This window comes from Microchirus variegatus (assembly GCF_963457635.1).
Source record: "Microchirus variegatus genome assembly, chromosome: 2".
Taxonomy (NCBI): Eukaryota; Metazoa; Chordata; class Actinopteri; order Pleuronectiformes; family Soleidae; genus Microchirus; species Microchirus variegatus.
In genome coordinates, this window is record NC_139803.1 from 36416247 (window position 1) to 36428868 (window position 12622).

The following is a 12622-nucleotide window of genomic DNA, read 5'->3' on the forward strand; positions in this document are numbered from 1 at the left end:
TGGAAGTACTGTTCTTTGCTACACAAATAAATAAATAAAAAGTCATGCACCAGAAACTTTAGCAAGTAAAAGCATGTGTGACCTTTGACCCATTATGTATTTACATATTTATTTTAGGTTTGCCTTGAATTAAAAACAAACAATTCATGTGAGATTTGTGTCCCCTTGTCCTTTTTGCACGACACAAGAAAGAACCCCCACCGTGTTAAAAAAGTAACTTAGTAACTTTTACTCTGAGTACATTTTAAACAAGCTATTTTTGTTGTACTTCAGTAAAATTTTATCAAAATAGTATAGTACTTTTACTTGAGTAGAATATTTCATACCTCTTTCCACGTCTGCATCTGGGTCATATATTATTTCAGTCGTAATTCAGTCGATATTTCCTGTTTTATTCCAGTACTCATTTTGTTTTTTGCATAATAAGGTGATTTACGTAAATTTTCTACATGTCCCACCCTAATTGTTTGAACCTGTGTCCAAGTTTGTATTGATTTGCACACATTGAGTCACATTTATCTTAAACACACCTTAAAACAGCAAGCCCTGATTTGAATTCCCCTAATTTCAAAATCAAATTCTCCAAATGCACTGTTTCATTTAAAGCACCTCATGTAAAAACTGCTTCTCAGTTAATGCGTTGACGCGTTAATGGACAGTGACATGAAAAACTTATCGTCACATGAGCTCTGTGCAGGTGCCAATAGCAACGTTCCATGACTGAAGCAACCTGATATGACCTACAATTCTATAATTATACAGATAATAGATTGACAAATTATTTTAACTTAGGATCTTACAATATGAGCAAATAATCTGAAGGAATTGGATATAATTACATATAGATTCAAACATATTGACATTTCATGGTAATGTGTGGTGTTATTATGTTTATGATTAACAACAGTATACGAAGTGCTTTGACTGATAGAGATACTTGACAAATATTACAGTAAGAGAATAACAATGGGAATGAACACACTATAAAAACAGGACCAAGGCAACCAAAGCAAATAATATTTAAAAATCAACAAACATAAAAGGACAACATTCACTATAAGTCGAAAAATATGATAATGTATTCTATAAATATACATGTGAGGTCTCTGGGCCTTTATACTGAAGCATTTGATTTTATTTCAAAGATTTTACTTTATCGATAAGTCTTTGTTTTGATATAAGAAAGTGTGAGGAAAGGATTTTCCAAATCGTTGACGAGAACACGCGTCGTGTTCTTGAACGCACCCACAGCGCCTGTCGCGTTCGAAATGCATTGTGGGCAGAAAAGCCGGCTGTAAGCTTCTCGAAGATACCGCAAAGATGATGGTGAGTGAGTTAGCATCCATGCTGCAAATGCAAACCTACAATCCACGTCCATCCTGCACTTTATCTGTCATCTGTCACATCCGAATTACCCGTTATGTGCTATCACGTTTCCCGACAGTTACTTGAAGCTGTTATTTAATTCAAACTATGTTTAAGAATTGTTTATTGTATGCTAGTCTGTGTTAGCATCGTATGATTTCCCGGTGTCAATGGGCGTATACGGTGCTCGCGGTGATGCGAGCTAACATGTTAGCAGCCAGTGCGTATAAAATAAAGTGTGTTCAGCTCGTTATTCCTTGAATTAACATTTTAGGGTCATTTTTGTGTATTGTTACGTCGCTAACTTCCTCAGCGCTTTCATTTACGACAGTGTTGGTTAACTATTGAATGGTTTAGCTGTGTCATTGTAAGACTATTGTCTGAATGGCTGCACATGAAACATTAGCTCCTCCTTTGTAGAGCAAATGAATGCCCACTAACTTAAATGTGTTGCTGTGGTTATTTCAGCATCTGTGATTTGTCCTCTTGTAACGGAGCATCTCTTGGCTAAGTTTGGTAAAATGCTGAATGTTAAACAAAGGCCTCCTCAGCAACACCCAATGATAATCAATGGAGCTGCCATTAGCCAAAATGTGTCAATTTATAAGTGATGTCTAGCTTTAGGAGTGTATTCAGGAACTGTAATCTGGATTTTGTTACAGTTGGTAGTGTTTATTGACATTTTGATGATGGAGAACTACAGCTGTAGCATCTCACTCATGAATTACATTTGAGGAAGGGCTGGTCATGCAGTATTACATTAGGGATGGGTCAAAATATAATTTTGGTGATATATCGTTGTTGTCTGTATACGTGCAAGTATTTTTGACAGTTGAATCAACTCCCTTTTTTTCCCCCTGTCATTCATTTCTTCTCTCTAGCCCACACCAGTTATCCTGCTGAAGGAGGGGACAGACACGTCTCAGGGCATTCCCCAGCTCATCAGTAACATCAATGCCTGCCAGGTAACAAACTTTGTCTTTTCTCTCAAATAATCTGGGGTTATTTCCCATTCCAAATCTGTGTGTAAACATGGCTGTCTTTACCCCCCCCCCCCCTCAGGTGATTGCTGAGGCTGTCAGGACCACCCTGGGGCCAAGAGGGATGGACAAACTGATGGTCGATGGTAGAGGTGGGCAGAGATATTGGGCACTTTATGGATACAAGGGTAATTTGTTTTAAAAACCTCTTGTCATTAATGTGGGAATGTTTCTTTTTTTTTTTTTTTCAAGGTAAGGCCACAATCTCTAATGATGGAGCCACCATCCTGAAACTGCTGGATGTGGTTCACCCTGCAGCCAAGACCCTGGTGGACATTGCTCGTTCCCAGGATGCTGAGGTGAGAAATGTGTGCGTCTGTACACGCCTGGATACGACCCAATAATGTTGGATTTTAGAGCTTACTTTGCCATCAAAGATTTTTGATGGCTCATTCAATCCAAAATTTTTTTTCTTAAAACTGGTACATTAACATTTTCTTGCGTACAATCATCAGGTTGGAGACGGCACCACCTCTGTCACCCTCCTGGCTGCCGAGTTCCTGAAGCAGTTGAAGCCGTATGTGGAGGAGGGTCTCCACCCTCAGACCATCATCAGAGCGTTCCGCACCGCCACCAACCTCGCTGTGAGCAAGATCAAGGAAATCGCTGTCCCTGTGAAGAAAAACGATAAGCAGTGAGTGCTCAGCGTTAGTTTAATATATTTATATGTTTGAACTACTCATTCATTGAGCATAATACTCTGTATCCTTAAGTTTGAGTCATAGGTAACGTTTATAAGCTCTCCTTTTTTTCCTCACAGTGAGCAGAGGCAGTTGTTGGAGAAATGTGCAGCCACAGCCTTGAACTCCAAGCTCATTGCTGGTCAGAAGGATTTCTTCTCCAAGATGGTGGTGGATGCTGTTATGTCTCTGGACGAGCTGCTGTCTCTGAAGATGATTGGCATCAAGAAGGTCCAGGGAGGAGGACTTGAGGTCGGCAATAAATACAATCACCCCTTTCATCCCCCTGTTAGCTTATTTTTTCATTTTGTTATGTAAGAGGAGTACTCATTACTTTTCTGTCCTCTTGTCTTTTAGGATTCCCAGTTGGTGTCTGGTGTTGCATTCAAGAAAACCTTCTCTTACGCTGGGTTTGAGATGCAGCCTAAACGCTATGAGAATCCCAAGATTGCTTTGCTCAATGTGGAGCTGGAGCTCAAGGCTGAGAAGGATAACGCTGAGGTTCGCGTTAAGTCTGTGGAGGTATGAAGACTGCGGCACTGCATCAGGATGTCGACAGGAAACGGTAGAAAACTTACCAGAAAAGCTGTTTGACATGTCCTCTTTTGTCTCTTTGTTTCTGCAGGATTATCAGGCCATTGTGGACGCAGAGTGGAACATCCTCTACGACAAACTGGAGAAGATCCATCTGTCAGGAGCCAAGGTGGTTCTGTCAAAGTTGCCAATTGGTGACGTGGCCACCCAGTATTTTGCTGACAGAGACCTGTTCTGTGCTGGCAGAGTCCAGGAGGAGGACCTGAGGAGGACCATGAAGGTAGGACTTAGTCCACACTGGCGTTTCAGCACTGCTGTGGTCTGATTTTATTTATTTATTTATTTATTTTATTGGTGGAGTGAAAAAGAAAACTTTTTGATGATCTATTGTGGTCCACATGTAGTACCTTCAATTGTCCACCGGTAGGCCCTCTGTTTCTTAATTAAGATCAGTTCAACTCAAATAATGCAGTGCCCAGTGTTACAGCTAGACAAACACAGATGAGTTGCAGAAGATGTGCTTTTTGGTCCGTTTTTATTGAGTTTTTACTGAATGGAACATTATTTTGTGTAATAACTGTTGCATTCATAAATGTGTGTGTAATGTGACCTCCAGGCCTGTGGTGGCTCCATTCAGACGACAGTGGGAGCTTTGACAGATGATGTCCTGGGACAGTGTGAGCTGTTTGAGGAAGTCCAGGTTGGAGGAGAGAGGTCAGAAAGACATGATCTTTTTTTATTATTATTTAAACGTTAAACCATAACTACCGTCTCACAGCTCGCACCCTTCACCTCTGCGTCCGCAGGTACAATTTCTTCCGAGGCTGCCCGAAGGCGAAGACGTGCACCATCATCCTGAGAGGCGGAGCGGAACAGTTCACAGAGGAGACAGAGCGATCGCTGCACGACGCCATCATGATCGTGCGCAGAGCCATTAAGGTCGGTGAACGTGTGGAGTCTGTAACTGTTTATAAAGGTTTTACAGTCTAAAAAGCATGTGAGCTGTTTGATTGTACATAGGGTTTTCAGGGTTTGCATGTTTTAGGTGTTTCCCTGCTCCAGCACACCTGATTTAAATAAATGGGTCGTTGCTTACTGATAAGCTGATGATTTGAATCGGTTGTATTGGGGCAGGGAAACAGGACCAGGAGTGAGAAACCCTGCTCTAGTCCCAGGGGATGAAGGAAAGGGAGGCAGTGCTCTCCAATAAAAAACAACAAAACAATGTCGATAAACAATCTAACTGTATTGACCCTGTTTCCAGAATGACTCCGTCGTAGCGGGCGGAGGAGCCATCGAGATGGAGCTGTCGAGATACCTGCGGGATTATTCCAGGACCATCCCTGGAAAGCAGCAGCTGTTGATCGGAGCGTATGCCAAGGCTCTGGAGATCATTCCCCGACAGCTGTGCGACAACGCCGGCTTCGACGCCACCAACATCCTGAACAAACTACGCGCCAAACACGCTCAGGTACGAAATAAAAATGCGCTTGCGTAACCCCGCGCAACCCCGGTCATTGTCATCTCTTTTAATAACTGTGCTTCGTCCGTCTTACCTTACTGCAGGGCGGCATGTGGTACGGCGTGGACATCAACAGTGAGGACATTGCGGACAACTTTGTTAGCTGCGTCTGGGAGCCGTCCATCGTGCGAATCAACGCCCTGACAGCCGCTTCAGAGGCAGCCTGCCTCATCCTGTCGGTGGACGAGACGATCAAGAACCCCCGCAGCTCTATGGATGGTCCTCCAGGTGGCGGCAGGGGCAGAGGACGTGGGAGACCACATGCTCATTAGAGAGGCAGAAGGAACCAAACCCGCCATTTTAGACTGGAATTGAAATCTGACTTCAGATTGATGATTGTGTCTTTATAAATGGTCATGTTACATTCACACAAAGATGTTTGAGCTGAGTGTAGATTTGAATTCTAGATAAAATGAGCTGTTGTGTCCAGTCATACACATTACAAATGGCAGGTGTGGTCAAATTAACAAAAATGGGAAACGGCAAAGTTCATCATGTAATGTTTGTTTTTTTCACCAGTAGTTATTTTCGTAATGAACCTTTGGCTAACGTCTGTTAAACATTTTACACACTGTATTTTACCGAATGAGATCAGTCCCTGCACTCCCTGTGTCACCTTCAGGTCAGAGCTGAAGGAGCCGTTGTCATTTCTAATCCAGTCGTTTCTGTTCAGTCACAAACCGTAACATGGAAAGTGAAGCACTGATGGGATTTTGAGCAGATGCTGTGTGAAACAATTTATTGGATCATTCTTCATCAATAAAGTCACAGCTGAGATCACACTGAAGTGTCTATTTTTATGCATTTGAAAAATGATTGCAGTCGTCTGCACTGTTCTGAAAACAACATTCACTCAACATCGTACAGTGGTTCATAAGTTGCTTTATGCAGATACATTAATACAGATATTTAAAGCATACATGTAGAAGGGTATATCTGAACCCCTACTTGAGTCCACCTGTGATAAATTCAGCGATTGGACGATGATTTACTGATTTTCTGCATATAAGATAGCAAAAATCATCTTTCAACTTGTGATGCTGCTCAGTGCTGATTTATGGGGTAAACATACTGAATATATATATATATATATATATTTTTTTTTTTAGCATATATGCGACCACAAATCAATGTGAACCAAGTGTGAGGCTGTGTCTGTGTTGTTGACCCATTGCCCCCATAATATTGTTATAGCAGTCGTAGTAAGTTAAGCTTTAAAAGAAAAATGAACATAAATACAGCATTTCTTTTCAACACTGAAGAGACATGTTTAACATTTACTTCTTTTTTTAAAGACTGGACAGCATTTAACAGTCTTTCCTACTGTGTGACTCGTAGTTCAGTCTTTGCGCCACTAGGTGGTACGCTATTCAAAGCAACAGTCCAGGTAGTATCATCAATATTGCAACTAATGAACACTAAAACAGGAATTTAAATGAGGTAATGTTAATTGTATGAGAGAAAAGAAAACAGACTTTGAATATATACATAAGTGAGTCTCACTCCAGGTAGTATTTTTTACTGCGTTGGTAAAGTTTCTCTATTTCACAACAGTGATTTGCAACCAGCTGTTATGTGACTTTACACTCGTATGAATCAGTAACATATTTTTTTGTTCTTTGAGGGACTTTTCCCCCTCTCATCATCCCTCTTCTCTGCTCTCATGAATCAATGAGAAGTCTGAATGTCATCTTGAATCATAAAGTGTGAGTATTCACATCCAATGAAAAGGTCCAGGCCTTTTTCACTCCCACAGTACCGCTTTTTGTTCTTCTAAAATTATCATCTTTGGAATCAGTTATTTCCTCCGTCCCCACTTCCTGCTCCTCCTCAGTTAGACAGGAAGTCTATGGAAGCCCGCACGGAGCGGTTAGACATGATGTCAACGGCTGTGACTTTGATCTCTGTGTCTCCAAACTGCATGGTCGCTCTGATCTCCCTTCTCTCCGGGACTCCTCCTCCTCCTCCTCCATCCGCAGCTCCTCCCACTGCTTGTGGTGGTTGCGGTAACGGCTCGGGCAGGTCTAAGTTTATCGTGCCACATTTCCTGACCCCGGGGTCGGAGATGTACGTGACGTCGTCCGTCGCGCTGCAGTAGATGTTGATGATGATCTTCCGCTGGCCGACGCGAGCCGGCGTGTAACTGCGCCGCACGACCTCGCCCAGAGCCACCGACTGGTCGACGGACACGAAGCGGTCGAGGATGTCCGTGCACCAATCGCGACCGTCTTTGACCAGGAGCTTGTCCCGAGGGTGGCGGCCCTCCACGAACCGGTTCAGCACGCCAACGCCGTACGTCAAGGGGCAGCGACGCACTCGAACCTGTGGGTGAAAGGTTCCGTTAAAGAGCTCCTTCCACACTAATGGCCGACTCACACGTACGCCATGGAGGCTGTACTCTAACATTTTACATTTACTTTGAATGGAACGGCATCAAATTGAGGCGGTTAGCGCTTTTGCCTTTGCGGCAAGAAGACCCGGGTTTGCGACAACGGTCGGAACAAGGGCCTTTCGGAATGGAATTTGCATGTTCTCCCAATGTGTGCGTGGGTTTTCTCCGGGTTCTCCGGCTTCCTCCCACATAGCAAAGACATGCAATATGTTGTTTGTCTCTAGATGTGTCCCTGTGATGGACTGGCGAACTGTCCAGGGTGTGACCCCGCCTTTCGCCCTATGTTAGCTGCGATTAGCACGGCGAGACCCTCATGCGGAGGATAACGCATTTGAACCAGTTCAAATCCGAGCTGCGGCGTTTTGAACCAACTGTAGTTGAGCAAGTGATGTCTAGCTAAGCCCAACACAGAGTGCATTACGGTCGTTGAAGCAAGTCGCGATAAAAGCATGGGTAAAAATCTCAACATGATCCCGATAAAGAAATGGTTTAGCTTCGTCTTAGTTGTCTCTTGAGTCCTCACCACAGTGGGATCGAGCCCGAAGAGCACTGCGCCCTTCAGTATGGTCAGCCCAACGTCATGGGGGATGATGATGCGACAGGTCCGCCCAAAGGCCTTCTGGACTGCTTTCTGCAGCATGGGCGACTCTGCGAAACCCCCGACCAGGAAGAGGAAACGCACACCTCGCACCTCCGGCTTTGCCACCAGCTCCTCTGTCAAGGAAAAAAAAAGAGATTTCTTCTTCATCTTTCACATTTGGTTTTCACTCATATTTCTCAGCCTCAAACCCCCCTTCTTTTTGCCCCCTCACTCTCTGCATGCGTGTTTCTTCGCTCTGAGGTTCACCAGCGAGGCTGGAAACACATTTTGAAACGCACCGCCGGAATGCGACTGATTTAAAACAGACATTGGACATTTTGTCTTCTCTGTCTTGACAGGGCCGAGCAAACAAACAAATAAATGAGGTCACGTCGACTGTAACAGGATACTGAATTATGCCCGAGGTCTACGTGCTGTAGCTGAACCAGACCAATCATGTTTTCACCAAAGTGACACTCAGATGCAGCTCACTTAAAGGTGCAGTGTGTGACATTTTAGGGGGGTTTATAGACAGAAATTGAATATACTACCCCTACATATGCTTATGTATGTCTTTTGCATGTATCTGAGGCTATTTTGTGCTGCACACATCAACCTAATGAGAAGAAGAAGAAGGAGGAAACAATAGTGAGATTTCTGCTAGGTTTAGGCCTCCGTAGATCCCTAACACACTTGGGGAAATGGAAACTTGTGTCACTAATTCTTACACACAGAACCTTCGACGGACTTGTTTCTATCTCTGTCCTTCAAAGCTGCAATAATCAAACTCATGCATGTATAATAAGCGTGCGATCACTCTCTTTCATAGCGTTGAATCCCCCTCAGCTCGGCACCGTGTTCTCGCTCCTTCGAGCTAATTGTTTTGGTTTTATGGCCCCACAGCTGTTGCTAGTTTGATGCCCGCATACTGACTGCAGATACAGTATATTCACCATCATGTACTTCCTGGTGATTAGTGGCATTAGCCTCTGCCTCTAGCCATAAACTCTGTGATTGTGTGGCTGTTGTTGTTGTTGTTGTTGTTGTTTCTCACCGATGTGTTTGACAATGTTGACAATGGTGGGCTGGAAGAGCTCGTTCATGGCTTCCTGTGTGAGTCGCAGCATTCCCTGGGACGACCATTTCACGATGTTCATGCTGGTACACAGAGAAGAGAGACAGATCAGTTAATGTTACACACACACACACATACAGTCCTTGACCCTGGTCTTCCTCACTTGCTTCTCCTCAGCGCCGCCTCCACACTCTGCCCTCTGTGTCTCTTGTAGTAATCGATGAAAGAGAAGGGCAGCGAGATGTTGAGGGCGTTCGCTCTGCCCGGCGCTGCCGTCCTCTTCCTCGCCTCAAATGCGATGGTGAGGTCCACCCAGGCGGCCGGACGCTTGGCCTTGAAGCTCTGGATGAAGTCCTCGCCGAAGATCTGGCACAGCATGGCCTCAAAGGCCAAGTCCACGCCGACGGCGCCGTAAGGACCACCTGCACGGAGGGGGGGAAGGAAGAAGGAGAAGCTTCAGAAGGTGTTGGAGCAGAGGTTCTCAAATTGGAGAGTTTTGACATCCTTTCTTGTATATGAAAGCCAGAGGACTTCCTACATGTGTTGCATTCTGCAGATTCACCATCAGATGTCACTATTTCTTACACACTGGACTTTGAGTTCCTTATTTTTTTTGTGTGGACAGAAGAGGAACAGAACAATGACCTGACGCCTTGTAGAGCTCTTTGAGTGTTCCCTGTGGCTGCTCGATCTGATGCACAGTCAGGTCGACTGTTCCTCCTCCGCAGTCTGCGACGATGTACCTGTCGCCTAAAAACAAGAGAGCACAAACACACGTTTAATCTATAAAACCTTTTGTTTTGTGGAAGATTTATCGGAATTAATCCAAGTAGGAGGAGAAGGTGTGTGTGTGTGAGTGTTAGTGAATGTTTTTTCCCCCTTTAATCCATCAACCGGCCCGACTCGGGGAAACATAAACAACTATCAGGCATCTGCGATTTTTCTGCACTCCCTCGCTGTGAGCGTGTGCAATACGATCAGCAATGGTTGACCACGCCTTGACCCAAGCACGACAGCGTACACCGCAGAATACGAGCGAGATAATGAGAGAAACGAGATAGACGTACATTAAAGACAGGGATGAATCAGATGTTCTGTTCATTTGGTTTATTTACAGAGCAGAGGCAGAGTCCCATGGGCTGGGCCCTTCCTCTGTGTGTGTGTGTGTGGATCAGACAGTGAGCAGAAGAGGTCAGCAGGGACACTCATCCTCTGATTTTTTTCTTCTTCTTCACAGTTTAGGAGAAAGAAAAGTCTGTGAGAAAAACCCAGCAAACTTTATGAGGCCAATTGATCATATTTATGATGAGTATATACCCTCTGTGGGATTGAGAATAACTTTTGTGTTTGGCTGTGATGACTTTGCAGCTTTTTGTCCTTGTGAAATATAACATTTAGACATTTATTTCCACACGAGAGTGAGAGCACCAGGAAAAGAGCCACATTTCAAATGCTGATTTCAAATGTATTGTTGTATTTGATCACATTTAAAGACTCTTTAAGTGTACTATATTTTTGTGGACCACCGATTCAAACATTTCCACAATCAATAGAATCATAATTAATGGAGAACAAAGAGGAAAAATGATCCACAGGATGTAAATAAAGTTTCAAACTGAGGGTCAAACGTTATGTGAAAGAAAATGAGTCCAATTCTCAAAGTCAGTCTGCAGGGGTTAAAGGTCAAAACCATCAATACCACTGTCCGACATGTGGGGTCTTTCTGTCTGAGTGTTTGTGATTGACTTAAACACACACACGCACGCACGCACGCACGCACACACGCACACACGCACACACGCACACACACACTTACCAGTCTGCAGCTCTGACCACAGCTCTCCGGTTCCACTCTCCACCAGGAAGGTCCTGCTGTGTCTGGATCGCCTCAGCTGCTCCCTCGCTAGAATAAATACAAATAAACACACACAGGTGCACAAACAACATACTATGTCAATTTTGAATGTTACTTACATGTTTTTTAATAAAAATAGAAACTCACTTAGGAACCTTTAAACCCAGAAGCGAGAAAGTGAAACTGATCATTTTTTAAGTTCCCCGACAGCTTCAGGGGCACAGTTATTATTTCCAGGCCCCCAGGGGCACACGGAGGAATTCCTAGCCCCCTTGAATATTGGTATAAGCACAGCTTTCCAAAATGAAATCATGTTTATGGACAGCCTCCAGCTGCAGGTCCTCAGAGACATCACCACCGCTCACTACCTCGCACTGCTTCGCCTGCATGAAAACATTTTTTTCTTTCTGTCTGTCTATGTCCAGACACTAATATCCACTGCAAATGAAAACACAACGTATCCTTTACACGGTGTGTTTTTTAAAGAACTGTCGTAGTATTGAAGCTCCTCTTTAACATCTCAGTCCAAGGAAAACAAGAAAAACCATACCATACACTATCATGTTTTTGCATGACGGGGGCAATTTGTTGGAAATGGACTCACTTTTTAGCTTTGTCATTTTCCCCCTGACTGGCAGATTTAGGGGATATGGACGAAGGCCAACAAAAGCAGACTGTCTCAAACACTCGTGACACACGTACAAAGTACCTGACAGCCCCTGTGCAGGCGAGCAAAGCCATAAAATGAGACATAATGGCTTTATGATGAGGAGTTATTGTGGATCAAAGACACGAGGGGAGGATGTGAGAATAAAATATACTTCCCTCTCCATCTTTTGATGGAGCGGGCTCTTTCGAGCGAGAAGCTGCGGCCCTGATGTCAACGTGTGTGTGAGAGAGAGAGCGTGTGTTGTAAGTCATAGGTTTGACATTCTGGAGTGAAGGGTTTTTATAATTTAGGGATAAAGCGGTTTCTCCTATGGTCCCGCAAACCCCTCTGCGAGTATTTGCACCACAGAAAGAAAGAAAGAAAGAACAGATTGTTGTCGTGATTATATGACTCTTGAGCAACAACAACTTACATTGTTAAAACCCTTCATGACGCAGGAGGTAATGTATCTGTATTTATGTGTGCGTGTGTGTGCATAGTAAATGAAGCTGAGCAAAGAACATCACAATCAAGAAAGTCTTGGTTTCATTTGTGTGTGTGTGTGCATTTGTTTGTTCTAGTATTTGTGGCTTTGTGAGGACCAAAAACCATACAGCACAAGGACATTTTGGCTGGTCCTAACATCTTTAAAGGGCTTTTTGGGGGCAGTTAAGACCTGGTTTTAGGGCTAGGGTTGGATTGGGTTAAGGTTAGGGTTAGGGGCTAGGACATGCATTGTGTCTATGAGGGTCCTCACTATGAATGGAGCGCAAATGTGTGTGTGTGTGTGCGTGTGTGGTGATAAATGGAACCCAAGTCTGGAAACCATTTACATGAAACAACAGAAATTTTTTTTTTATCTATGTGTGCGTGTGGGTCAATGTGTGTAAATTACACTCTGTGTGTGTGTAATGACTCCCCAGTGCTATC

The 12622-nt window shown here is 43.9% G+C and overlaps 2 protein-coding genes across 2 annotated transcripts in view; one reads left to right on the plus strand and one right to left on the minus strand.

Moving 5' to 3' along the window:
• The first annotated feature begins 1287 nt into the window (after nucleotides 1–1287).
• On the plus strand, nucleotides 1288–5923 carry cct7 (chaperonin containing TCP1, subunit 7 (eta)). Its single transcript, XM_083908599.1, has 12 exons — nucleotides 1288–1326; nucleotides 2247–2330; nucleotides 2428–2497; nucleotides 2598–2704; nucleotides 2861–3039; nucleotides 3166–3337; nucleotides 3443–3607; nucleotides 3711–3899; nucleotides 4236–4333; nucleotides 4426–4558; nucleotides 4884–5090; nucleotides 5186–5923. The coding sequence occupies exons 1-12, from the start codon at nucleotides 1321–1323 to the stop codon at nucleotides 5411–5413; spliced, it is 1638 nt and encodes a 545-aa protein (XP_083764725.1). The 5' UTR covers nucleotides 1288–1320; the 3' UTR covers nucleotides 5414–5923.
• Nucleotides 5924–6971: 1048 nt separating this feature from the next.
• hspa12b (heat shock protein 12B) overlaps nucleotides 6972–12622 on the minus strand; it is a gene marked incomplete at its 3' end in the record, with an annotated part of 11180 nt that continues 5529 nt past the window's right edge. Inside the window, exons 8-13 of the mRNA XM_083910629.1 lie at nucleotides 11005–11091; nucleotides 9834–9938; nucleotides 9352–9610; nucleotides 9168–9271; nucleotides 8057–8247; nucleotides 6972–7463 (exon numbers count right to left, since the gene is read on the minus strand). Coding sequence (XP_083766755.1) covers nucleotides 6972–7463; nucleotides 8057–8247; nucleotides 9168–9271; nucleotides 9352–9610; nucleotides 9834–9938; nucleotides 11005–11091 — 1238 coding nt within the window. The remainder of the gene's footprint in view (nucleotides 7464–8056; nucleotides 8248–9167; nucleotides 9272–9351; nucleotides 9611–9833; nucleotides 9939–11004; nucleotides 11092–12622) is intronic.